We start from the raw sequence: 27,827 nt of genomic DNA, 5'->3' as shown, positions 1-27,827 counted from the left end.
TTGTTTCCATCTGATTCAATATCCTTCTTGCTTTCTCCCCAGTCTGGGCTCCAGCAGGTGGAAATTAGGGAAGGGGTGGGAGGTGCTGCTTGCAGAAACCCCACCTCTCCAATGCTGGGAACTCTGTCGCTGGCCCTTTGAAGGGTGTGGTGGGGGCTTTTCGGAGAGTCTTAGGGGCCTCTCGCTTGTATAGCCCTTGGCCCTTGGCATGGGAGGTCTGCCGCCGCTTGAACCCTCCCCACCCCACCCCCACCCCCACCCCGCCACCCTCCTGCCTTTAGCTCCCCAGCAGGTGTCCACACACTGGCAGTTTCCTTCTGGGTCGGCTTGTTCAGAGGTAGGCCTCTTGCTGAGGCAGGGAGAACTGCAGACTGCTCATGGCCAGCCACCTTCCACGGGGTCCACTTGACCCTTGGGAAGCTCATCTACTTGCCATATCTGGGAGTGAGAACACAGCATCTGGCTCCTGCTTGGTGTTCAGTGTCACAGCAGCAGCATCCAGCACTTGTCTGGACAAGAGGATTGGCCACAGTCAGATGAGAAGCAATTTCCAGCCTTAAACTTGTAAAGGAGAGGGTGTGCAGCAGTTCCTGCCAACTGTATAAGGAAATTTCTTGCCCCATCTGCTACCTTTGGCAGGAGAAAGAAGGGGAAAAAATTGTTTTTATGAGATGGTCTTGTTCTGTCGCCCAGGCTGGAGTGCAGCGGCGCCATCATGGCTCACTGCAGCCTTGACCTCCCAGGCTCAAATGATCCTCCCACCTCAGCTTCCCAAGTAGCTGCGACTATAGGTGGGCACCACTACACCCAGCTGATTTTTAAAATTTGTTGTAGAGAGGGGTCTTGCTATGTTGCCTAGGCTGGTCTTGAGCTCCTGGACTCAAGCAATCCTCCTGCCTCAGCCTTCCAAAGTGCTGGGATTACATGTGTGAGCTACTGCACCCAACAGAAAAACTTCACCTTGACAATTTTCCTAGAATGGTGTGTGTTATGTGTACGTGTGTGTGTGTGTGTGTGTGTGTGTGTGTGTGTGGTGCTGGGGTCAGGGAGGACAAAACTTTCTAAAACAGCTGCTGCTGGGATGCTCTCAGCAAACCCCTCAGGGAGTGGCAAGTTCCACAGCTGGCAGTTCTCTGCGCTTAGAATGAAGGCTTCTTTTGTACCTTTTATTCTTAGCTGTGAGCCCTTAGTCTCCAATTCTGGCACGAGGCACCTCACACCATCTTATCACATGTAATTGGCATACTACGTTCAATTGCCTTGTGTATCTTATTAATGGAATGGGCTTGTGTGGTGAGCCACCCGATGCGCCGGCGCAGTGTAATTTCCCACCCCTGAACCTTGTTGAGCTCAGACGACTTATCTGATCATGTTGCAAGGTACTGCTTCCACCAAAAGGAATTTCAATCAGAAGATGTGGCACAAGAAGCATTGAGAAAGAAGCACCAAGAACACCCGACCTAGTAGCAAAACAGCAGGAATTTGAGAAACAGTGTCAGGGAAGAGGACAGATGTGAAAACTGTTTATTCATACTGAGGAGGTTCCCAGCCATAAGGCGCCCGTTGAAAAGCACAGCACTTCTGTGACAACACACAAGACACGGCCATGGCTTCACAGCTGCAGCTAATCCCAACTCGCCCCACAACACATTCGTCTGCCCTCTGACCATCACTCAATGTCCCTCCAACTTTATTCAAGTCTTCTCCTTAAAACTCTTTCCTAATCTCCATGCTATGAATGGTATTTTCTGAACACATAATTTTGTAGATAAAGAAAAACAATTAAAGTGTCACTAGTTGGTGCTTTTTTATGTGAATGAAAGATCTGACATTATTTCCCCCTCAACTCGGAAAAGAAGAGGGAGGAGAAAGCACGAAGACGTCTCATCCTTAACCCAAACCATTCACACCCAAGTCGCACAGGCCGGCTGGCTCTCCTCGCACCTCCGGTCACTTGGCCTTCTTGCCACCTTTCTGGGCCTCCAAGGCAGCCATCCTCGCCTCCTCCTCTGGGATGAACACGCTGACAGTGAAGTCGCTGGTCTCCGAGCCATACTTGTTCTTCACAACCAGCCCGTATTTGCCCGAGTCAGCAGTGCTCACGCCGTTGATGGTGAAGTACGCGGTCTTCCCGGCCTCGAACTTGAGGTTGCAGTGGTCATCTGAGGCCAGGGCCTTTTCGTTCTTCAACCACGAGACCTCCGGAGGCGGGTCTCCCCACACATTGCAAGTGAGATTAAGGGCCTGCAAGACAGGTTTTATGGGAGAGAAGAAGATAAATTAGATATAATAGACACAATGTCAACAATCTTGCTGGCTACTGGCTTGGCATGACCAAAGGGAGGATAAGTAAAAACCTCCTGGACCAGGGTTTAAAGTAGTTATGTGTGTGCACCCATGTGAGTTACAGTTCGAAACAACGTCTGAGGGGATCTCCTCAAGGCCTTTTAATGCTCCTCAAGGCCTTTATATGCTTTCTGGCTTCTGGAATGCTTATTACCAAAAACACACAAAAGAGTTTAGGTCTATTCCCCATTTTCACTTTCTCCTTCATAAACATATAGATGCCTTTTGCTCTATTGTGGCATTTTGGGTTCTGTCTCAGTAGAGGAATCTCATTGCTGTAATTGCCACCTGCTCCCTTTTGCATTTCATTTGTGTCAAAGAGCCGGGCAGCAGAATCACGGCAGCTGCTTCAGATAATGTTACCAATTTTCAAATTCCACCACCATTATTTTACTTCTCTCCTCAAACCCCACTCGATCTGTCACAGTTGCAGTGGTTCCCCACCAAAATGTATTCCTAAAGAAAATATTCTCATCTGTGCCGAAACCTTATTCTAAAAGATCCATATTCTCAATATATATGTAGATACAAGGTCTACAGTTTTACTTTACCTTACTTTTTTTAATTGAAAAAAAATTTAGATAATTGTAAATTCACATGCAGTTGTAAGAAAGAATAAAGAGATCCATAAGAAATAATAAAGAGATCAGGTGTGCTGTCTACCAAGCTTCCCCAGTGGTAACATTTTGCAAAACTGTAGTACGATGTCATAACCAGTATATTGACATTGAGGCAATCCACTGACCTTATTTAGATTTCTCTAATTTTACTGGTGCTTATTTGTGTTTGCATGTGTTTCATTCTATTCAATTTACAGAATATTTTCATCACCACAAGAACCCCTTGTGTTGTCCTTTTATAACCACACCCAGCTCTCTCCTCCAACTTCCAACCTCTGTTCCTAATCTCTGGCAACCACTCATCTGTTTTCTATTTCTAATATTTTGTCAGGTCAAAGATATTATATAAATAGAATCAAGCAGTCTATAACCTTTCAGAAAAACCTTTGTAACTCAGCACAATTACTTGCAGATTCATCCAAGGTGCTGCATGTATCGAGAGTTTATCCCTTGTTATTGCTGAACAGAATCTCATACTATGTTTATGCCCGTAAGGGCCATCTGAGCATTTTCCAGTTTTGAACTATGATGAACTAAGTTGCTATGAACATTTGTGTACAGGTTTTTATGTAAGCATAAGTTGTCATTTCTGTGGGATAAATGCCCAGGGATACAATTGCTGGAATGTATGATAAATGCATGTTTCATTTTTTTCTTTATTTTTTTTAATTAAAAAAATAGAGAATAGAGATGGAGTCTCATTATGTTGACCAGGCTGGTCTTGAACTCGTGGTCTCAAGCAATCTTCACATCGTGGTCTCCCAAAGTGCTGGGGTTACAGGCATGAGCCACCACACCCAGCCCATGTTTTTGTTGTTTTTTTTTTTTTTCCAGAAATTGCTAAACTGTTTTTCTGAGTGGCTATACAATTTTGGGTTACATTCCCACCAGAATATACAAGTGGTTCAGTTTCTCCACAGCCTCTCCACCATTTGTTGTTGTACACCAGCCCACCCAGCTTCTATTCTTTATTACAGCAATTCTGATAGGTGTGGTGTGTTATTTCATTGTGGTTTTAATGTTCACTTGCCTGGTGACTAATAATGTTGAATTTACTTCACATTTTAAAATTCCATTCTTGTATTTTTATCTTACTAAAATCCAGACGTGATAAGGAAAGAACTAGGGCTCACAATGTATAGAGAAAACGCCCATCTACCCATCATTCTAAAGAGTCTTACATGATTATTTGTTACCCCTTTTGTAGGTGTATCATTTACAATTGGATAGATTAAGAAATCTGTTTATCCCCCATCACTAATTAATATTTCTTACTGAATTACCCTACAAATACATTTCAGTCAAAAAAAGAGGAGTCCAATTATTATCCTTAAACTTAATGAGCAGATTAGGTATATGCTTTTGGAAACTGCGATTGCCTGTAGTTAAAGCTTTTAACAAAGTCAAAAAGTCCCAAACACTCCCTGACAGTCTAGTGGTTAGGAAAAAAAAAATGCAAAAAAACAAAAAATGAAACTCCCAAACACCTTAGGCGTCATGGAAAACTCTCATCCACACTTCAGATTTGAGTTCTGCATTACAAAGTACTGTCATATACATTCTCTTTAATTCTCAGTACGACCTACAGAGTTGTATATTTTTAACCTGATTAGGTGAGGAAAATGGAAAAGAGAGTTGAAGAACAAAAGAAGCCCTGCAGTGAGTGAGCTTAAAATTAACCGTGATCCTATTTTCCACCCATGAGGAAACACCGTTGAATGAAACCTACCTCTTGCTAAAGCATTTCCACATGCCTTGCTTCGTTACCCGAATTCCAGTCACCCACTGTATATCTTCACTGCCCTTTGAAGTGGAAAATTTGTTCTACTACAAATATCTCTACTCCTAGGACTGGTATGTTAAACTTGTTTTAATTTATTTTGCATGTATGTTTTGTAGGCAGCATCTTACTGTGTGGTCCAGGCTGAAGTGAAGTGGCATGTCATGACTCACTGCGGCTTTGACCTCCTGGGTTTCTTGAGAGAAACAGACAGGTGTGCACCACCATCCCCAGCTGACTTTAAAAAATTGTTTTGTAGAGACGGGGTCTCATTATGTTGCCCAGGCTAGTTTGAACTCCTGGGCGTAAGCAATCCTCCTGCCTTGGCCTCCCAAAGTGCTGGTTTACAGTCATGAGCCACTGCGCCCAGTGGCTGTAAACTTTTTAATGAAACATAAAGATAAAAAAAGTGAATCCGGGTTAGAAATTGTGTTGATTCGCTCAGACTGTGTAGAGTTAAATGAAAGTAAGGAAGGCCTCATTTGGCATCTTTATCTTACAGGGGCTCTTCGGAAAATGCACAGTACTTGTTGGGGACAAGTTGCAGTGATTTACCTGATGCCAAATTTACAACGTTGTGAACTCTTGGAGAGATCATTATAGAGACAGGTTACATCAGTTTAAAACCAAATGGAAAGAAACCAGAGGGGCATGTTCTATTTTTGTGTGTGTGTATGTGACAGGGTCTCTGTCACCCAGGCTGGAGTGATCTTGGCTCACTGCAACCTCCGCCTCTTGGGCTCAAGCGGTCCTCCCACTCAGACTCCCGACTAGCTGGGACTACAGGTGTGTATCACTACACTCGGCTAATTTTTGTATTTTTTGTAGAGATGGGGTTTCGCCGTGTTGCCCAGGTTGGTCTCAAACTCCTGGGCTCAAGTGATCTGTGCCCCTTGGCCTCCCAAAGTGCTGAGATTACAGGCGTGAGCCTCTGCACCTGGCCTAGGGGCACATGTTCTCAGGATCCCCTGGAGTTCTGTCACAGGGGAAAAAAATTAATAAAAAAAGAAAGAAAGAAGCCCGTTTTCAACAGAACTAGAGCCTATAGAAATTTCCATATTCCACTGTGTTAGAGGTAATTTCTTTCTTCAATTGTATTTGTCGTAGAGTTAACACAGAACATTTTCAGTTTCCCATAATTTTAAAGGGTGACTTTTGAAAGATACTAAGTGGTCTACATATGTCTATTAGAGACAAACTTTTATCCTGATGCTTGACCTATAAAACATTAAGATGATTGGAAAACCGACTGCTTTTTTTGAGATGGAGTCTCACTCTGTTGCCTGGGCTGGAGTGCAGTGGCATGATCTTGGCTCACTGTAACCTCCACCTCCCAGGTTCAAGCAACTCTTCTGCCTCAGCCTACCAAATCGCTGGGATTACAGGCACTTGCCACCACACCAGGCTAATTTTTGTATTTTTAATAGAGACAGGGCTTCACCACGTTGGCCAGGCTGGTCTCAAACTCCTGACCTCAGGTGATCCACCTGCCTCGGTCTCCCAAAGTGTTGGGATTACAGGCCTGAGCGACCGTGCCTGTTCAGAAAATCAACTGATTTTTAACCTTGTGTTTGGTTACTTTGGTTAAGTATAAGCAGCTATGGAATAAGATGAGGGTGGTGGGCTGTTAAGCGTATCTTAAAAGAAGGAACCAAGGTTGGGGTGCTGGAACCTGTTCCTAGTGCAGAAGGAACAGGCATAGGCAGGCTCCGTGCTTACCTTCCCCTCCTGGATGGTGACCACATCTGGGAGACCTCCCAACACCCGGGCACGATCTGTAAGCATAGGCATTTTGGGTTAATCACTGCAGTGGCAAGGCCAGTGGCCATACTCACAAAACCACCCAGGAAGCTACAGTTCCAATTCAGTTTCCTTCTCCTGATTCTTCTATACAGTTTTCAATATGCAAAAGAAGAAAATGATCCAGGGATTCAGGATTTTTCTTTTCTTTTTTTTTTTTTTTTTTGAGACGGAGTCTCGCTCTGTCACCTAGGCTGGAGTGCAATGCCAAGATCTCAGCTTGCTGCAACCTCCACCCACTGGGTTCAAGAGATTCTCCTACCTCAGCCTCCTGAGTAGCTGGGATTATAGGCGCCTGCCACCATGCCCAGCTAATTTTTGTATTTTTGGTAGAGACAGGGTTTCACCATCTTGGCCAGGCTGGTCTTGAACTCCTGACCTCAGGTGATCCACCCACCTCGGCCTCCCAAAGCGCTAGGATTACAGGTGTGAGCCACTGCGCCTGGCCCTTACAATGTTTCTTGATGTTTCTTTTCTCCAATACATACACACTTTTATGAGACACTGTATCTGCAAGTGACTAACAACCTATTGTATGATTTGCAGCCAAGAGGTTTCTCAGGATGTCTGGGTTGGAGCTCAAGTCAAGGGTAGGGTGATATTCTTTACAATGTAACCTGAGACCTTCTTTTCATAGATATTCTTACTCAAAAGACTAAAATGAAAACATATGTAGAACACCTAAGATTTAAAAAAGAAAAAAAAACCACTTCCATTCTCCTCCATCTGTAGTCATAATAGCAAAACAAAATTATCTTTTGAATCTATCCCAGGAGTACTTGTGAAAATGGTTTACTCACTTTTCTCGGCAATGGCAGCTTGTCTGTGGTTGAGAGAAACAAAGAAGAATTTAGTGTTAGTATTACTTCAAAGTAGCTAAACTTGAGGACATTTTCATCGCCTCAGAAACATTTTGCTGTTCAATGTAACAGTGGGAAGTGCTACTTCTACTGTATTTTCTGAAATAAAAGGCTCTTTCTAACACTCAGAGGGGTAAGCAGTAATGCAAGCTTCCAGGGAAATTAGTGCATGCAAGTGGCATTGGTTAGGACAAGGGACTTACTTCAACCTCTGGAATTCAGCATAGGCCTCCTCGTATGCTTTAAACGAAAAAAGAAGAGTTAGAATTTTCTCACCCAGAATTGACGACACACAGGGATATTAAAATTCACAACTGGAGATCATTGTTATCGGTCCAGACATGACTAAACTGACTTTGATTAAGACTGTGCTTATGTGTTCACTCCACAGCTTAATGTACTTAACAAGGTCAGGAAATACTTTCTAGGCACAAAATATGAAATAGTAGATTTTAGAAGCTTTCAACTCAGCCAGAGGGTTTCAGCCCCTCAGATGGAAAGGCAGAGATTAACTCCAACAAAGAAAAACATGGGAATAAATATCTGTTTCTTTTCTTTTTTTGAGACGGAGTCTTGCTGTGCCCAGGCTGGAGTGCAATGGTGCAATCTCGGCTCACCGCAACCTCCACCTCCCAGGTATAAGCGATTCTCCTGCCTCAGCCTCCCAAGTAGCTGGGACTAATCAAGTAGCATGTGCCACCACACCCAGTTAATTTTTGTGTTTTTAGTAGAGACGGAGTTTCACCATGTTGGGCAGGCTGGTCTCAAACTCCTGACCTTAAGTGATCTGCCCGCCTTGGCCTCCCAAAGTGCTGGGATTACAGGCATGAGCCACTGCGCCCGGCCATAAAAGTCTGTTTCAAAGAAAAGCTGGCTGTTGAGTAAACATCCTGAGTGTCAAACAAAAACAAAAACAAAAACAAAACCTTTCTCTTATTAAATTATCCCAGACATCAGAGCCTCCTAGATAGGCAGTCTCTGTTATGCTGTCTGGTCTATTTGGGCGAAAAAGCACAATGAGTTACTGTAATCACAGAGAGCGCTGGTGCTTGTCTGAAGCAATGTTTCTTATGCCATGATGGAGAGGGGATGAAAGGCAAGTGCGACAAGAAAATGAGATCTATATAATTCTTAAATAATTTTTCTCTGTGCCTGCAGAGTAAGCCACTTTGATTAAAGATCCAGGCAAAATGGCAGCTTCTCTGGGACTACAGGCGCCCGCCACCATGCCCAGCTAATTTTGGTGTTTTTAGTAGAGACCGGGTTTCACCACGTTGGTCAGGATGGTCTCGATCTCCTGACCTCGTGATCCACCCGCTTTGGCCTCCCAAAGTGCTGGGATTATAGGCGTGAGCCACTGCACTCGGCCTTGTTTTTTTTTTTTTTTTTTCCCGAGAGACAGGGTCTTGCCATTTCCCAGGCTGGAGTGCAGTAATCATAGCTTGAGGTAGCCTCAAACTCCTGGGCTCACATGATCCTCTCGAGTAGCTGGAACTATAGGTGTGTGCCACCACACCTAGTTATTTTTAATTTTTTTTTTCATTTTGTAGAGACAGGATCTCACTATGTTGTCCAGGCTGGTCTTGAACTCCTGGGCTCAATCGATCCTCCTGCCTCAGACTCTCAAAATGTTGGGATGACAGGTGTAAGCCACCATGTCGGGCAGGTAGCTTCGTTTTGAAATCCCTCTCACCTCGTCTTTCATCTCCTCAGTGGTCTAGGAATCATAATATTTTAAGTCTAGAGAGTGCTTAGATAATACTAGTTTATTCCCTCATTTTACAGATGGGAAAAATAAGTATAAAGCTAGGCTTAAAGTTGCTGGTCCTGAGTTTTTCTCATCTGTAAAATGAGGGGTAGACTGGTTAGGCGGACCCAGGCTGAAGTCAGTGCTTCCCCTTGTCCCCACACCACTCTGAGAGAGAGGTGGGAATGGCCGAGCCAATCTGTGCTTGGTAGCAGTGGCAATGCTGGTAGGACAATCTACAGGCTTTTCCTTAAAAAGGATTTCAGAGTGGGGTAGTTAAATAAGCTTTGGTGGACCAGAGAGTAAAAATAACATTTTAAAAATTTTAACTTTTTCCACCCCCTTACTGCCTCCCTTTTTCGGTTGTGTTTCACACTGTCAGACGGAGAGTGGAAGAAATCCCCCGTCGCCGTGCGCTGGTGACGCAGGCCAAGTGTGTCCTAGAAAGCCGGCGTCCCTCTGGGGCGGCTGCTCCCGTTACTGCGGGTCCTGCGGAGAGTCCTTCTAGTCACCGTGAGTGGGTGCGGTGAAGACAAGGGGATTCAGCACCAAAAACACTCAAAGCAGGGCTGAAGGGCTATGCTCTAAATGACGAATCTGCTCTCTGAGGTTGAAAGAACCTGAGTTACTGAATATTGAGGTTGTATTTATTTATTTATTTATTTTTATTTTTTATTTTTTGACAGGGTCTCGCTCTGTAGCCCAGGCTGGAGTACAGTGGCGCAATCTCGAATCGCGGCAACCTCTGCCACTTGGGCTCAAATGATTCTCCTACCTCAGCCTCCCGAGTAGCTGGGGTTACAGGCATGTGCCACCACAGCCAGCTAATTTTTGTATTTTTAGTAGAGACGGGTTTCACCATGTTGGTCAGGCTAGTCTCAAACTCCTGACCTCAGGTGATCCACCTGCCTCAGCCTCCCAAAGTGCTAGGATTACAGGCGTGAGCCACCGTGCCCACCTGAGGTTGTATTTTAAAATGAAGGAGTAGAGGAAAAGTCAGTCCACAGCTGTCTTTATTAACTTTAACACAGTATAGACTATTTTATTTTATTTATTTTTAATTTTTTTAGAGACAGAATCTTGCTCTGTTGCCCAGGCTGGAGTATAGCAGTGTGATCTTGGCTCACAGCAGCCTCAACCTCCTGGACCCAAGTGATCATCCTAGCTCAGCCTCCTGAGCAGTAGGGATTATAGGTATATGCCACCACGCCAGCACACCTGGCTAATTTCTTAAAATTTTATTTTTGAAGAGCTGGGGTTTCACTATATTGCCCAGACTGGTCTTAAATTCCTGGCCTCAAGTGATCCTCCCACCTTGGCCTCCCAGAGTGCTAGGATTAAAGGCCACCATACCAGCAGACTATTTTACTTTTGTAAGAAAGAATAGGATGAAGAGTATAGTTCTGGGAAAGGGAGAAATGGCCCAGTATTTTTTAACTTTTTACTTATAACTGAGTATTTTTTATTATTTATTTATTTTTATATTTTATAGAAACGGGGTTTTGCTATATTGCTCCAGGCTGGCTGGTCTTGAACTCCTCGGCTCAACTGATTCACCTGCCTCCCAAAGTAGCTGGGACTACAGGTGTGTGCCACTTTGCCCAGCTACTTTTTTTTTTTAGAGATGAGGTTTCACTATGCTGCCCAGGTTTGTCTTGAACTCCTGACTTCAAGCCATCCTCCTGCCTTGGCCTCTCAAGGTGTTGGGATTACAGGCATGAGCCACCATGCCCAGCTCCCTTCATTTCTTTTAAAAGGCTCATTCATCCAGAGTAAATTTGAATCTGCAACATATCTGTTTACCTTGTCCAGAAAGATCCACTGTCTTCTGATGTCCAGTTTTGCCATCAAAGAGCTCCATGACGTACTTCCCTTTGTCATTTGGGGTGGGCTCATTGATTTGTAGCCAGATCTGCTCTCCAGTGACCCCGGTCTTAACTCTGTCTGAGTACCTAATGGCGGCCCCACTGTGAAAATCGAAGAAAACTTCCTTAGCGTTTGCTTCCACCCAGGGCTGATCTTTACTTTGTCTCTTATTGAGGCTCTTGCCGTAAAGTTTTATAGGCTTGCAAAAAGTGAGGGATCTGCATATGTTATTCTTCTGCTTCAGAAAAATTATGGGCCATGACACACAGAACTGGGATTCCAAGGCCCAAGTTCTGACAGTCGGAATATTTATTTATTAATAACTCCTCAGAGCAGTCTGAGGCCCAGGGCAAGTCACAATACTAATACTTCTCAGTGGTATTATTATCTTTGTTTTAGTTTGGATTTATTTGTAGGACTAGGGTAATCTATAAAGCTAAAAGGCCAAACTACATATTATTTTACTGCATATTTCATCTAGATAATCTATGGCTGTAAATCAGATTTTACAAGCCAGTCCAAAAACAACACTTATGGAGGCTCAAGTGGTTGACTAGACCAAATAATGAAGATGCTTATGCTTTGCTGGTCTAATAGCAATTTCCTCAAAACATCCTTTCAGTGTTCTCATTTTTGAACAAGTAATTCTTTTAGAGAAGATATAAAGCTTTTTGATTGATGATTCAATGAATTTTACTTCTCTCACACTTCAGACTGATATATTAGAATGTCCTAGATGTCACAGAGGAATTTCCTGGAATTTGATCTATTTTAGCTTATAATTACTTTCCTAAAATGTATTCTGAAAGAAACAGAACAAAGGAATAAGCCCCAGCATTCTACACTGGAATTTTACCAATTCTCATTTTTATGACTCAGTTAATAATAAATCATAATACTAGCGAAAACACTGTTTTACGTAACAGTAAAGTCATCTTAAAGAAAACACAAATGGCTGCTTTGCGGCACCTGGCTCTGGCTAACTGTTCAATCTAGCCCAGTGGGCCCCAACCTTTTTGTCACCAGGGACCGGTTTCGTGGAAGACAATTTTTCCACAGACCAGGTAGGGGGAGGGTTTCGGGATGACTCAAGCACATAACATTGATCATCAGATTCTCAGACGGAGCGTACAACCTCGATCCCTCACATGCGCGGTCCACAATAGGGTTCGCGCTCCTGTGAGGATCTAATGCCGCAGCCGATCTGACAGGAGGCGGAGCTCAGGTGGTCATGCTCGCTCCCTCGCCCACCACTCACCGCCTGTTACACGGCCCAGTTCCTAGTAGGCCACGGACTGGTACCCGTCTATGGCCTGGGGTTTGGGGACCTCTAGTCTAGACTTCACGCAGCTGGAAGCCAGTGGTAGGTAGTGCCATGATGAACCAGGCTCTGGAGCCAGGCTGCCTAGGCTCAGCCTTGACCCACCTCTTAGCTGTGTGACCTTAGGCAGGTCACCTCCCCGAGCCCTAGCTTCCTCATCCCTCAAGGGAGGAGCACCTCCCATGCAGAGTGGTGAATGTGAAATGAATTCACATACGTAAAGGGCTTTCAGCAGCGCCCCCCCAAACTGTCAATGCCGCTGAGGGTACAGGGTGAGGAAACTTACTATCTGTACCCTCCTGGGGATGCCACGGGACCTTCTTCTCAGTGGGGCTCCTAGGAACATTTGCAGTTTGGAACATTTGCATCCTGAGGTTGGACTGAAGGTGGCTACACTCCATCAGATTATCTATGCCAGGCCTTGGTTCTCTTTCAGCTCAGGATATTTCAAGGAAGCACGGAGGTTAAGGACACTGTCAAGAGTGTAAACGGGAGGCCTGGTTTGATTTGGAAACTGATTTCAGCTCTTGGAATCCCAGAAGCGAACTTGAATAGAGTCCCTGTATAACTGCACGGAGGTTCAAACCCATCTTCCCCAAAGTCGCCTTGAGCTCTCCAAAGCCTTCTGAGGGTGGACCAGAAACATGCTAATGTCTCACTCTGCCAGGCGCTATAACATCAACAACAATAATCTTGGGCACTCATTGGATTAGGCTTCTTTGGTGGATGCCCACTCATTCATACCGTGGGAAATTAGGTGCCTCCTGGTGCACACTGCTTCATCTCTGTTCCAGACCACAGAATGTGTTAACCGTGTGGATAGAGAGAAGGGTAAGAATGTGGCTCCAGATGCCTGGCACAGCAGAGGGAGCCCAAGCACGACTGTCTGGAGGTGGAGGCTGCGTTATAGAGGTGTCCGTGAATTATGGTACTTCTTCAATCACAAATAAAGACGTACTGTAACTATTACCGGCCTCAGCACGTACATGTTGAGGGAACGAGCTAACCTCCCAGTAAGAGAATGCCCTGGTGGTTCTGTCCTGTGCTCACCAGTGTCAGACTTGAGAATCAAGAAGACTCCTTACTTGAGAAGAACATGAAAATTTTTTCCCTATCCTCCTCTCTTCCACTGGAGAAAGAATTTCTTTTTCTTTCTTTCTTTCTTTTCTTTTTTTTTTTTTTTTGAGAAAGTGTCTCACTCTGTCACCCAGGCTGGAGTGCAGTGGTGCAATCTCGGCTCACTGCAACATTTGCCTCCTGGGTTCAAGCAATTCTCATGCCTCAGCCTCCCCAGTAACTGGGATTACAGGTGTCCGCCACCACGCCCAGCTCGTGGTTTTTGTTTTTGTTTTTTTTTGTATTTTTAGTATAGACAGGGTTTCACCATGTTGGCCAGGCTGGTCTCGAACTCCTGACCTCAAATGATCCACCCGCCTTGGCCTCCCAAAGTGCTGGGATTACAGGTGTGAGCCACCGCACCTGGCAGGGAAAGAATTTCTACACAGCAAGTAAGTTCCCATTTACTTACTTGTGGGACCAGTTAACTTTCAAATCCTCCACGTAGTAAGTTACAAAAGAGTACAGTCGGATGCCCTCGGCTGTGCTCTGGATTTTCAGGTCTGTAGCAGACAAAGCTGAAAGAAGAAAATAGCATATTTCCTGCATCTGCATGCCCCTCCTGGCAGGAGGATCATAAAGCATTGTTGTGGTGTGAAATGTTTAACTTACCTATTTTTTTGCATACTTCTGTCATCAGTTCCTTAAAGGCTGTGGAGAGAGATTCAGAGCCAAAACTTTAGCATAAAAATTCTCAATGTAAGGTTAAATCGCAAATTCTTAGTTCTCAAAACTTCCCTTTCTGGATGAAAGGAAATGGAAACAAGGTGAATTTGTGGACCCACTGAAAATGAGTATTCTTTGAGGAAATAGTTCAGTTTTACCAGGTTTTAAAGGATCCCTGCTTATTTTGATTTTTTTCCCCTTGAATTCTTTGTAACAATCGCCATATTTACATTCTAGAGAAAGGGCCATAAGAGATTTCTAGGAAGGTTCTTGACTTTGGGATTCTCTTTCTTCTCAATTCCCAGGAAGCCTTAGTTTACATTAGAGGACATTTTCTTACCCGTGTCATTGATTCATACTGAATTAACCATGTAGGTCTCCTGGCCTTCATCAGCCTGATAATGCTTTTCGCCAATAAACACATTTAGCCCCACCTCCGCCCAAAGTAGGAAGGTGAAATTAGTCAGATTTCTGCTGTTTGTTAGCAATATTATTTTTAAAATCTTGTTCAGGAACAAAATTGTAAGTTTGGGGGTCCCAGGTAGATTTTCATCATCATGATATATTTGCCCTTAGCGGTCTCTGAAAAATGGAATTTGCTTTCTTGCTCTGCTAAAAACTGCAAGGCTTCACATTTCATATGTAAATCTTGCTTGCTACCTTTGGAGTGGACTATTTTTTGTCATGCTTCTGACAGAAGTTTTTGAGCCTGGAATATTTTTATAGAGTTAAAACAAAAATGATTTAAATTGAAAACAGACCCCTTGTGGACTCTGGACTATAAATTCTCTAAGGATCAAAAATACACTTCTGATTTCGAAGATGACTAGAAGTGAGGTATTTTTGAATAAAATAGTTCACTTTGCTGGAATTTCACTTAAGCCAAAATCTGTGGACCAAAAAAAGTCAGCATGATTTCAATCGTCAGCTCGGTCTCAAATCATCATTCTGGTAAGCTGTATGCAGAAACACACAAGACAGACACCAGTGGTTGGTGGACTGACCTTCATCCACAAGCTTCAGTCTGCTCTTATCTTTTCCTCGGTCATCTTTCAGGATAACTTCATAAATCCCAGCATCTTTCTTGGAAAACTAAGAGGGAATAGATATACCACATTGCACCTTTCATAGCCGCAGGGCATGGTATCTGTAATTGTTTTTCTTCTGCTGCTTCTTCTTCTTTTTTTTTTTTTTTTTTTGAGACAAGGGTCTCACTCTGTCAGCCAGACTGGAGTGCAGAAGTATGATTATAGCTCACTGTATCCTTGAACTCCTGGCCTCAAGCTTGGCCTACCAAAAGCCCTGGGATTACAGGTGTGAGCCACTGCACCTGACCTGCTATCTGCATTTTTAAAGGCCCTTGATTTACAGAACTGCGATCAAAACACTCTTTGACTAAGCATCTAACTGCGTGAGTGATGAACCGTTCACAGATGCAGAGATGCACCTCTCCGTAATAATTTGACCAGTGAGCTAGCAGTCCTGACTTTTTACCTTCTAAGGCTGTAACTGATATGAGGCTTAAAGTCCTTATCTTTTACTCTACCTTCATTTATTAAAACCAGTGATCACTAGCTTTATAGTGATATATTTAAATGCCGTGCTCTTTTAAACAAGGAGTAGATAAAAATCTATCCTTAAATGAAACCACGTCTGGTGTCTCTGCACTTTTAGGACCAGGAGGCTTAAGTACAACTGAAGAAGGATCCACTTCACTGCCCATATATGGATAAAAGCAACTCAGAAAAGCGAGTTGTGGCATTCAGCTAATATTGGTTTGCTGTCTACCAAATCCACACACATCACAAGGCTAGAGAAGCTTTTGTGTTCCTACAGCAGTTGGAAGTAAGCTAATATAAATCCCCTGGTCATGAAAGGAATACAGAATCTAGTCACTGTTTTGGGGTAAGACAGAGGGTAGAGAGCTAATATATTACATTTTGCATTTATAATCGCCTACCTCTGTTATAAGCAGGGTACATATACCATCCTTAAAGTCGTGCTTTTCATCCACTGATATCTCCCTCTCATCTTTGTACCACACAATATGAGTCTCCTTCTTAATATTTGCCACCTAGGAGCAAAACCATAATTACTTTTTTTAAAATAAGGAAATGTACTTTTGTGAAGTTAAATAGTTCTTAATGCAGCAAGATATAAAAGAAAAAGCACTGAACATGGAGTGAGAAGACACAGATTTCTAAAGGAATCAATGGAAAGCGATTTTAATTGAGAAAAGAGTTTACAATCAAGTGGACACCAATAGAATAAACCTAAACCAATAGCATCTCTATTTCCAGCAGTGAAAATTTGACTTTAAAATCACGTGGTAAGAAAGAAAAGAGAGAATAGATACATTCATACTGATATACATACTTAAACGAAAATAGAAATCTCAAAACCAAAGGAAGACAAATCCCATCAGATTAAAATACAGGCTGTGTTAGAAAAACAAATGACTTTATTAAAGGAATGGAATGAGTAAGCCCCAATCTATATCTAAAAATTTAGTAAAAGATAAATGAAGCATTGCAAATATATGTGGAAGGGAGGCATGGATTAATAAATTAATTACTTAGCAATTTTGAGGAGACTCACTTAGATACACTAATCTCCTCATCATGTCATCTATTTCAAATGGACTAAACAACTGCATGTGGTTAAAGGGATCTTGAGCTTTATCTACAGTGCTTGATTTTTTTTTTTTCAAAGGAGAATATACTCATGTATTTCTTGTATAATTCAAATTGTATGAAAAAGTAAAGACTTCCTACAAATCAAGAAAACTATCTCAAAGAGCCCACTGAATAATGGGTGAAAGGTACATACCATTCCCCAAAGAGAAAATACAACTATAAAACCAACAAAGAAAGTGTTATCTCATTATACATGAGAATATACAGGTTTTAAAATACGAAACAATTTCAGCTAATAAATAAACATAGGAACCACCCTGGTAACTGCAGTGAAACCACTACACACAATCACTCCGCAGCTTTGGGCTTTGCTGAGTACATTGCTCTTGAAATTTGGACATAACCCTTGTGTGGATCCCGGAAGTTCTGCTTAGATAGTTGTTACAAGAGATACTAGGTCCTTAGGGCATGAAGGTTTTTAGGTGTTTTTTTTCTTTTTGCCGTGGCCCCTTCCTGCACCTGCCCAAAGTGGATCGTATCTCCTTGCATCTGAGCTTTCTGTTGTCTGGGATGGCAAAGGTCATAGCTCCACATGTGGACTCCTGAGGGAGAGGAAGGTCCCAGTGTGCAAGCTAGGGTTCCGCCTGTGTTCATTGTTTTGTTTTTGTTTTTGGTTTTTTTTGAGACAGAGTCTCACTCCATCGCCCAGGCTGAAGTGCAGTGGCGTCATCTTGGCTCACTGCAACCTCAGCCTCCCAGGTTCAAGCGATTCACCTGCCTCAGCCTCCAAAGTAGCTGGGACTACAGGTGTCCGCCACCACGCCTGGCTAATTTTTGTATTTTTTAGTAGAGACGTGGTTTCACCATGTTGGCCAGGCTGGTCTCGAACTCCTGACCTCAAGTGATCTGCCTGCTTTGGGCTCCCAAAGTGCTGGGATTACAGGCGTGAGCCATCGCACCCAGCCCCTCCTACATTTTTTTGAGTAGACTAGCGCCAAGCAAGACCCACCATTCTCTTGTGAGTCTGAATGATTAGCTGAGCATACTCCAGGAACTGTAATGCCACATGTGAGGGGCCACATTTACAGGAATTCCACAATAATGGAACAAAGAGCTATGGGGAGACAGAGGGAGTGGGAGGCCTTCTAGAGACCACTGTGCTGGGCCTGGAAAGGATTTTGTCAGAGAAGCTGAAAGAAGGTCATTCCAGGCATTGGAATGACAGCGTAAGCACGAACTGTGTGAATATTCACAACCCATTTCCAGGCTGCCCTTGGTTGCTCAGAATCTGGGAATGGGGCTGACTCTCCTGAGGAAGGCCGTCACAGGACACCAGAGCTCCTCTGCAGAGGGCCACAGCAAGCGCAGAAGGCGAGGGATGTGTGGGCTTTTGCAAAGGGATGGTTTATAGGGAGGGGCCATGTGGATGAGGAAGTGAGTCGGGGACAGCACGACAGGGCAGATGGGATAAGAGAGAAGCTGAGGGCTTCCGCTTGCCTGAGAAAGAGTTTTTCAAGCAGCATTGCCATTTCCTGTGAGGCTACAACCTAGAATTGATTTTCCTTATATGTATTTCTGATAGACTGCTGTTTCTCTGAGTTTATCAGATCTAGTAGACACTGGGGCACGTGGGTTCTGGGTTTTATCATGACAGTTGTGAAATCCACACCAAATGCCACACCTACGCTTCCACTTGTCCTTGTCAGCCAGCAGGACCTGCACGCTCCCGCTCCAACCTCACCCACCAGTTCCTTACCCGAAACATTTCTGCTGACTCACTCAGCTACACACCACAAGCTAAAGTACAAACTCGTTTAGAATGCCATATAGAATTTTTTTTCCTGAATCTTTTCGAAGTCCTAATAAGACAATTGGTTGTGAGCTGCCAACTCTTCTCCACATCTCTCCCTCAAGCCAGCACAGTGGCTTGGAGTCAGTGGCACAGCTGGGGAACACCCAGGAGTATTGTTGCGCCAGCCTCACAATTTACTTAGCAAGGTCCACGAAACACTGCAGCTAGAGTGATTCTGGAATAGGTCTATGACTTAGAATACAGATTTGGCTTAAGACAAAAACAATGTGAGAGTCTTTGGAGATTACTAATTAGATAAAGGTCGAGGGTCTTACTAACTAGGTCATTAGTAGTGACTAGGAATGATCACCTTGCCTTCTCATATATGTCGTTTTATTTTAAATCTTTCTTATCAACAGATGATTACAGTAACATTCAACAGTAAATATGTGTCCCACTTATCATTTTGGCTCAGATGGAAGAGATGAAAAATTGATCTTCCTCTTCTCTACATTCTATTTCCCTTGAATCAAATATCAAAAATTTATCTATCTCTTACCTTGCATTTCAATAGTACATTACATTCACCAGTCACTTCCCAGCTCAAATACTCAGCAAAGTGAGGACCTATAAAATTTTAATGACATTAGCAATTACTCTATTAATCACAAATGCAAAATCAAAGCTCACACTTAAGTCCTAAGGCGATTTACATCTGAAGTCAAATTTTTAAAATTCTAGATTTAGCTTTTAAAGATTTTAATGTCTACATATTTAACTGTACATATTTTCAATTATTTTAATTTACTAGGCATTATTAACATAATAATATTCATTTTAATTTGTTATGGAAATAACCTTGGAATATTTTCTACAAAAAAATTAAAATTTTTCTCTTTATCCACTGCCTATTTTTACCTTGTTTCCTGATCCATTCTTGCCGCTGGAATTCAGCTTCTTTCTGGAGCTTTTTGAAAACTACAAATTGAAAAACAAGGAAGTGTGAAATTGAGTTGGGTGGTATAAATGCACATGTCAGCTACCACCCCTAAGTGATTTATATTCATTACTGTAACACTCATACATTGTGACAACCCTGCTCATTTTTTATCTTTATAGATGAAGAAATAGGCTCAGGAAGGTTGAATAAATTGTACAAGGTCATAAAGCTAGGAAACAGTGAAATGATATTGGATGTTGCAAACACAGAGCTCTGGCCAGCCTTTCCATTGCCTTTGTAACTGCCACATTTTAAATCTGGGTGGCAGGAAGGGAGCAGCTGATTTACTACAATCTAGTTACAATGTATGATTAGTAGATTCGCAATGCACTACTTTTACATATTTTTATTCTCAATTTTAGTAATTTACAGTAAGTACACATGGCAAAACAGCATCATGGTTTGTTTCTGAGACACATACCGTCTTTGTTGTATTGCAATCTCCCTCACTGGAGAATTTGAGCAATAAACATTTGTTTATATATGAAAGTATTTAAATGCAGTCTTGCCTGTGGGCTAGGGATAAATTTGGTGTTCTTTTAAATTAACTTTCATTCCTATGAAATAAAATACCATGTAAGGTATTAACTGAAAACTGTATTTTTTTTTTTTTTTTTTTTTGAGACAGAGTCTCACTCTGTCACCCAGGCTGGAGTGCAGCGGTGCGATCTAGGCTCACTGCAACCTCTGCCTCCTGGGTTCAAATGATTCTCATGCCTCAGCCTCCCAAGTAACTGGGACCACAGATGCATGCCACCACACCTGGCTAATTTTTGTATTTTTAGTAGAGGCGGGGTTTTACCATGTTGGCCAGGCTGGTCTTGAACTCCTGACCTCAGGTGATCCGCCTGCCTGGGTCTCCCAAAGTGCTGGGATTATAGGCATAAGCTAACGCGCCCAGCTGAAAATTGTATTTTGAACATTAGAATTCAATTAAGAAACAATTCAAACGACAACTTTTGTGCCATGAGGTATTTGGATTGAAGGGAGTAGCAAAGCCTGCTGGTTAATGTTCCACGGAATTCTTACCATCTCCAATGAGAACAACAGTAGAATGGTTAGTTGCTTTTCCATCTTGAAGCTGGAAAGTGTACGTTCCCTCATCCTCATCCTGTAGCTTCTCCATGAACATTTCAATGATGCCAGTGTTTCGGTCAATATGCATTTTATATTTCTTCAGTGTGAAAAGAAAATGACAGAGAAATCACTAAGGCAGATATTTTACTTGGATGACAATAAGCTTGATGAAATAAAAATAAACCCCAAAGAATAATATTTTTAGGCTAGGTGCAGTGGTTCATGCCTATAATCCCAGTACTTTGGGAGGCCGAGGTGAGGACTGCTTGAGGCCAGAAGTTTCAGAACAGCCTGGGCAACAAAGCAAGACCTTGTCCATATAAAAATAGAAAAATAGCCTGGGCACAGTGGCTCACACCTGTAATCCCAGCACTTTGGGAGGCTGAGGCGGGCAGATCACCTGAGGTCAGGAGTTTGAGACCAGCCTGACCAATATGATGAGACCCCATCTCTACTAAAAACATAAAAATTAGCCTGGTGTGGTGGGATGCGCCTGTAATCCCAGTTACTTGGGAGGCTGAAACAGAAGAATTGCTTGAACCCAGGAGGCGGAGGTTGCAGTGAGTCGAGATTGCACCATTGAACTCCAGCCTGGGCATTAAGAGCAAAATTCTGTTAAAAAAAAAAAAAAAAAAAAAAAAAAAGGAAAAATTAGCCGGGCATGGTGGTGCGCAACTTTAATCCCAGGTACTCAGGAGGCTGAGATGGGAGGATCTCTTGAACCCAGGAGGTCGAGGCTACAGTGAGCCATGATTGTGCCACTGCCCTCCAGCCTGAGCAACAGAAGAAGACCATGTCTAAAAAAAAATTAAACATTAAAAATTAGAGTAATAATTTAAATACAATTTCTTCATAACTGAACAAGTTCTTCATATTCTTATACCCAAGAAAAGGGAAATATTATGTGGAGTTTTTGATCTAGACCAGAATAGATTACTAAAAAGTCTGAAATTTAGTTTCTTAAATCTAAATAAAGTTTTGTTACCCCAAGTGACAAAATGTCAAAAGGTTGTCTTTAGACTCTCACATTACCTTCCAGATTACATTTTATTTATTTATTTATTTGTTTGTTTATTTATTTATTTATCTAGAGATGGATTCTTGTTCTGCCACCCAGGCTGGAGTGCAGTGGTGCAATCTTGGCTCACTGCAACCTCTGCCTCCCAGGTTCAAGTGATTCTGCTGCCTCGGCCTCCTGAGTAGCTGGGACTACAGGTGTGCACCACCATACCCAGCTAATTTTTGTATTTTTAGTAGAAACGAAGTTTTACCATGATGGCCAGGCTGGTCTTGAAGTCCTGACCTCAAGTGATCTACCCACCTCAGCTTCCCAAAGTGCTGGGATTACAGGCATAAGCCACTGATCCTGGCCTACATTATTTTTAATGAGTAGAATAAAACTATAGGCAGCAGAGGCAGGTATCTTGCTCATTTATCACTATCTCCTTGGCATCTTGCACATGCATGGTATATAGTAGTCAATTAATAAATATCTGCTGAATTAATACTTGAAAAAAATGCCTCTGAATCTATTTACTCTCTCTTTTTTTCTCTTTTTACAGACAGAGTCTGTTGCCCAGGCTGGAGTGCAGTGGTGCAATCATAGTTCACTGCAGCCTCGAACTCCTGGACTCAAGCCTCAGGCCTCAGGCTCTTGAGGCTAGGACTACAGGCACACACCACCATGCCTCACCAATTTTTAAAAATTTTTTGTAGAGATGATGCTTCGCTATGTTGCCCAAGCTGGTCTCAAACTCTGAGCCTCAAGCAATTCCCCTGCCTCAGCCTCCCAAAGTGCTGGGATTACAGGTGTGAGCCACCATGCCTGGCCCTATTTGCTCTTAATGAATGGAAATAGCCCTATTAGACTATACGTATTTTATCATATTGTTTAGACAAATTTTTTTCTCCAGAATGTAAAGATAAGTTTTAGTCTCTGGGCATGCAAGCACAAATTCCATGATAGATTTGAATTTGTTAACTTTTGCTATATATAAAATATCACAGAACGAAGGCTAAGGCCTGGGATGAACTCTGTGATGCAATTCATGCTCCCGAGTCTCCCCTGCAGGAAGTCAGCCTCCAACTGAGATCACATTTTTGCTTAGCATCCCCCTATCCTATCCTGCTCCCCAACAATAAATCATTTGAATGATAAACAACTTCAGACTCTCTTTCTAAGAAACTTGACTTAAGAGAGCAGGTGCATACTCTCAAGGCAACACGTGTGCACGCTTGAACACGTGAAGGGGAGTATGTCTATATGCACGTATGCATGAATGTTCACTCACTGACTGTGGGGTGATGGGTGAGGCCAACAACACTTTTCCTTCCTCTCCCCTGGCCAGGTGGTGATCACAGCAGTCGAGGGAACATTTTGAAAGTGGAGAGGAGATGGGTCGCAGTGGACACAGGAGTCAGGAGTGACTTGTTCTGCCCCACAGCAAGTCACTCTAGGCATTGGGAAGGACTACGCTGCATACTCTCCTAATATTCATGGTACCCGTTTCCCTCTCACTAACAAGTCCTCAAATGTTTTAAAAATACATCTCAGTGAAAAGGGAAAGGGTTGCTAACAACAGTCACAAACCACACCTCCTCTGCCCTTTCAGTTTCCCATTTACACCCATGATAGCACAGGTGATGGTCAGAGCCCCTGAACCCCCAGTTCTTCAGTACTACTGGGCACTGGCCTGATCTTGACTTGACTGATGTCTGTGGGGAGGACAAATAAAGCTTAGATGTTGTAGCTCTATAAAAACGATGCTTATGTTGAAAGGAAAGAGTATTTTTTATATATATATATATGTAACTACCTATGTAAATATGACACAGACATACACACAGAAAAGCATAGAAAAATGTCTAAAAAAGTATATACCAATATGTACATCAAAAAGCCATTAGAAGTGTTACAGCTCTTTTAGAATTTGTCTAGCAGGCTTTCCGGTTTTTGCTGGAAAGACCCCCCAGCACTGCCACCAAATTAAGAAAAGCCGTAAGAATGTGCGATTAGCCCTTTCTGAGTCTTTAATGCTTTTTACAATAAGGATGTATTGTGTTTTTAACCAGAAAAGCAATGAAAGGTATTTTTATTGAATTTTTCGGAGCCATTAGGCAAGAGGCCTGTTCTTCATATAACGAATCAAGTCCGTGCTGAGGTGTCCAGTGTGAGTATGATGTGAATTCAGGCAAGGGTGTGGGCTCCTCTGCCTCCCAGGACAGCCTCTCTGTTTTCATGGGTGATCATACATCTCGGTTTGCCTGAGACCGTTTTGGTTTATGACTGTTTATGACTGTTGTCCTTTCATTCTCAAAGCGTCCCAGTTTGCATAATATGATATAGTCAATCTGTATTTTCATTTCACAGTTTTCACTTGTGAGAAGGATTTAAACTCACCCACTCCACCACCCAGCGGTTTTTATAACAACATATCCACATCCACATAAGGCTTCCTCAGTGTCTTCTACAATGATACATTAAAAAGGCTAAACAGTGTAAAACCTACCGGGCCTTCAAAAATTTCCTTCTCGTTAAATATGTAGTTGACTTTGGCATTGCCAGATAGCTTCTCAGCCTGCATCCAAAACCGGACCTGGCCCTTCTCCAAAATTTCAACTGCCAACTCTGATTTAACTGGGACAGCTATGAAAAGTAAAAATAAACACAGTAATTATATTGGTAACCAATTATATTGGTGCTCATTTTCCAACAAGTGAAAAAAAAAAAAAAAAAAAAAAAACAGGCAATGGAAATGACAATGTAGCACCTGCTTCTTGCAAAGCCCAGAGACAGTGAGAGTTGCAGGGAAAGGCTTAAAGACAGAGGGACTCAGCTCTGATGCTGGGACTGTCACTTAGAGCAAGTTGTTCATCCTCTTTGAATCATTAGTTGTCTCAACTGTAAAAATGAGGAAGATGAACTTACCTCTAGGGGCATGGGGCACTTGTAGTCAGTATCTCTAACTTTCTACTGTGGCTTTTGGTTGGTGTTTTTCTTTCTTTCTTTTTTTGCAACAGGTTCTCGCTCTGTTGCCCAGGCTGGAGTATAGTGATACGATCTCGGCTCATTGCAACCTCTGCCTCCTGGGTTCAGGTGATCCTCTCACCTCAGCCTCCTGAGTAGCTCACACAACAGTCATGCACCACCACACTCGGCTAGTTTTCTTTTTTTCTTTTATTAGACAGGGACTCATTATGTTGCCCAGGCTGGTCTTGAACTCCTAGCCTCAAGTGATCCTCCCTCCTTGGCCTCCCAAGGTGTTGGGATTACAGGTGTGAGCCACCTCATCTGGTTGGCAAGTGCTGTATTTTAAATTAGAAGCTTCCTAAACTTATGTCAAATGTAAATTCATATTTCTTTATATTTATTTTAAAACTACCCTTTTCAAGTTTCAAGGGATGCTTTTCTTTGCATTATTCCATATTCATTAGCAAGTTCAGTGTGATAAATTCATTCCAATGCAGGACTGAGAGGGGGCTCAGATGTCATCTATTGAGGGGGTTTCAAGGCAGAGAGAAGGTGGGTTTTGGAGTCCCACCAAGATCTGGACCAGTTACTCTCCACCTTTAGATCTTGTGTCCCTCACCTGCTAACATGGATGTGCTATGAAGAGTAAATATAAGGCCAGGCATGGTGGCTCACACCTGTCATCCTAACACTTTGGGAGGCCGAGGTGGGCGGATCACTTGAGGTCAGAAGTTTGAGACCAGCCTGGCCAACATGGTGAAACCCCGTATCTACTAAAATTACAAAAATTAGCCAGGCATGGTGGTGGGCACCTATATCCCAGCTACTCCGGAGGCTGAGGCAAGAGAATTGCTTGAGCCTGGGAGGCAGAGGTTGCAGTGAGCCAAGATCGCACCACTGCACTCCAGCCTGGGCAACAGAGTGAGACTCTGTCTCTAAAAAACAAACAAACAAACATAAATATAGTAAGAGAACATATTAAGGTATTGTGAATAGTGGTCTGTGTTCAAGAAGGTTGGTTCTCTTCCTCCCCTCACTTTACTGATCTCTTTACAAAATCTCAACTGCACCCCAGGAGACAGTGGTAACACGTCTGGGTGGTGGAGCTGAGAGCAGGGTCACCATCTCTTCTGTATTCCTCTTGGTCCTGGTTGTCCACACGGTGGTTTTCCAGTGTGAGCAGGATGTCTGAGTGCACCAGGGCGGCAAGGGCAGAGGCTAAGCTTTTCCCTTGCAGGACATTCATGCTTGCTACAAGTAAGTCTTGAGGAGAGTAGAAAGTACAATTTCTTCTAAAAATATCTGGAGACCTCATTCTAGGAAACTTACTATGTGAGTGAAGAGGTTACCTAAGATGCCCAGAGTGGTGAGGGAGGAGGAGGAACAGGCCCTCCTGGAAGCCTCCAGCTCCCTTAATGTTCACTGTCCTCCCTGAGTCCTGAGAACATCGTTTGGGGAATGCTGGCCACCTTGAATGTCCACGGGGGCACGGAGCAAAAGTGGCCATGCATACATAGAGACAGCCCATGTCACAGTCAGGGGAGCAGGCTCCAGAGGCAGACCACCTGGGTTTAACTAGCTGTGTGCAAATGATCTAGTTACCTAACCTCTCCAGGCCTCATGTTCTTCCCCTCTAAAATCAAATCAGCACAATACCAACCCTTTTAAGGTAATTGTGGAATTCAAATAAATATATCCTGCTTAACTACTCTATAGAAAGCCTGGCATATAATAAATGCTGTATTAATGTTGGCTGTTAATGTTTTGGTATCTCTTTCCTCCTCTAGTTGCTTCTACAACACCCTGGAAACACCTTTTTTTTTTTTTTTTTTGAGATGGAGTCTCACTCTGTCATCTAGGCAGTGGCATGATCTCAGCTCACTGTAACCCCTACCTCCCGGGTTCAAGCGATTCTTGTGCCTTAGCTTTCAGAGTAGCTGGGATTACAGGTGACAGCCACCACACCTGGTTAATTTTTACAACCACTAATTTTAGAATATAATATGTTGACACCTAAGAGGACACACCAACATATCTATATTTATATATATGTGCTTGTGCATGTCTCCCCACATATAGTGCATGTATACAAGAGGGGTAACAACTGGTGTCTGCAAATGAAGGGCTATTATGCAGCATGCTGAGAATACCAAAGTGTACCCTCCCCCCACTCCCCCAAAATACCTTGAATTCTGGGTGTACGGATATATATTCAAATAAGCTATCTTTCCACACTGCAATTTAGTATCAATACTGGCAAGATAGACTAAGTCGCTTTCTATTTTTAGCTTTGTGCATTTTTATTTTTTCCATTTACTCAGCTCTAAATTTCCTTAGGCTCTTTTCTCTGGCAGTTAATGTGCCTCAGCGAAATATGTTATTTGTAGGTTTAAGGCACATGTTTAGTGGTTTTCAAAATATTTTTGAAAACAGCTTAAAATAGGAGAATTTACTGTGCCAAAGGATAAAGGAATACCATACTCGTTATTACATTCTCTAAGAAATAAGGCAGTTTAAAACTTTACAAAATCTCATGAAGACAGCTTCATCAACATGCCAGCGTTTACAAAGATGGAGTGCCTATGAATCAATAAATCGCATATGCTACTTTGATCCTATCACCAGGCCTCTGAAAATATTCACTTTGTGACCTCATTGGTCTCAGAGTGGTAGGGGAAAGCAAAGAGTGGGTGCTGTAGTATTGAAAAATGTTGCTTCCTTGGGTTAACCAAAACACCCTTGGATTGGGGGCTCTGATACTTGCATGTCAGAGTTTGTTATTTTGTGATTTTTATGTTTATTTTTTGTGACAGATTCTCACTCACCCAGGCTGAAGTGCAGTGGCATAATCACGGCTCACTGCCGCCTCCAACTGCTGGGCTCAAGTGATCCTCCCGCCTCAGCCTCCCGAGGAGCTGCTGCCACACCTGGCTAATTTTTGTATTTTTTGTAGAGATGGGGTTTCACCACATTGCCCGGGCTGGTCTTGAACTCCTGGGCTCAAGTGATCCTCCCGCCTTGGCCTTCCTAAGTGCTGGGATTACAGGCATGAGCCACCTTGCCCAGCCACATGTCAGAGTTTTAATCAGTTTCAGGTTCTCCCTACCAAAATGCGACACTGGGTCTCTAATAAAAGGATACCTGAGTTTGCTGCTACCCTCTCTCTTAGCACCAATAATCAGAGTTCTTAGGCTTATGCAAGATAAAATATCTCAGTATAAATGATAATG

At 42.9% G+C, this 27,827-nt stretch overlaps 1 protein-coding gene and 1 non-coding gene across 3 annotated transcripts in view; one reads left to right on the top strand and one right to left on the bottom strand.

Moving 5' to 3' along the window:
* Positions 1-1,500: 1,500 nt before the first annotated feature.
* Positions 1,501-27,827, bottom strand: part of MYOM1 (myomesin 1) — a 147,615-nt gene continuing 121,288 nt past the window's right edge. For both annotated transcript variants that reach the window (XM_025365122.1, XM_025365123.1), the window contains 13 exons: positions 24,137-24,273; positions 20,580-20,724; positions 19,469-19,528; positions 19,110-19,177; positions 16,083-16,196; positions 15,127-15,214; positions 14,069-14,107; positions 13,869-13,974; positions 10,957-11,120; positions 7,610-7,646; positions 7,347-7,369; positions 6,466-6,521; positions 1,501-2,244 (listed from right to left, as the gene is read on the bottom strand). In XM_025365122.1, coding sequence (XP_025220907.1) covers positions 1,951-2,244; positions 6,466-6,521; positions 7,347-7,369; positions 7,610-7,646; positions 10,957-11,120; positions 13,869-13,974; positions 14,069-14,107; positions 15,127-15,214; positions 16,083-16,196; positions 19,110-19,177; positions 19,469-19,528; positions 20,580-20,724; positions 24,137-24,273 — 1,331 coding nt within the window. In that variant the 3' untranslated portion in view covers positions 1,501-1,950. The remainder of the gene's footprint in view (positions 2,245-6,465; positions 6,522-7,346; positions 7,370-7,609; positions 7,647-10,956; positions 11,121-13,868; positions 13,975-14,068; positions 14,108-15,126; positions 15,215-16,082; positions 16,197-19,109; positions 19,178-19,468; positions 19,529-20,579; positions 20,725-24,136; positions 24,274-27,827) is intronic.
* Positions 23,535-23,597, top strand: LOC112611739. Its single transcript, XR_003116720.1, has one exon. It is a non-coding gene; the product is annotated as a U7 small nuclear RNA (small nuclear RNA).

The sequence above is a fragment of the Theropithecus gelada genome, chromosome 18 (assembly GCF_003255815.1).
Source record: "Theropithecus gelada isolate Dixy chromosome 18, Tgel_1.0, whole genome shotgun sequence".
NCBI lineage: Eukaryota > Metazoa > Chordata > Mammalia > Primates > Cercopithecidae > Theropithecus > Theropithecus gelada.
This window is presented reverse-complemented; position numbering and strand designations above follow the sequence as displayed.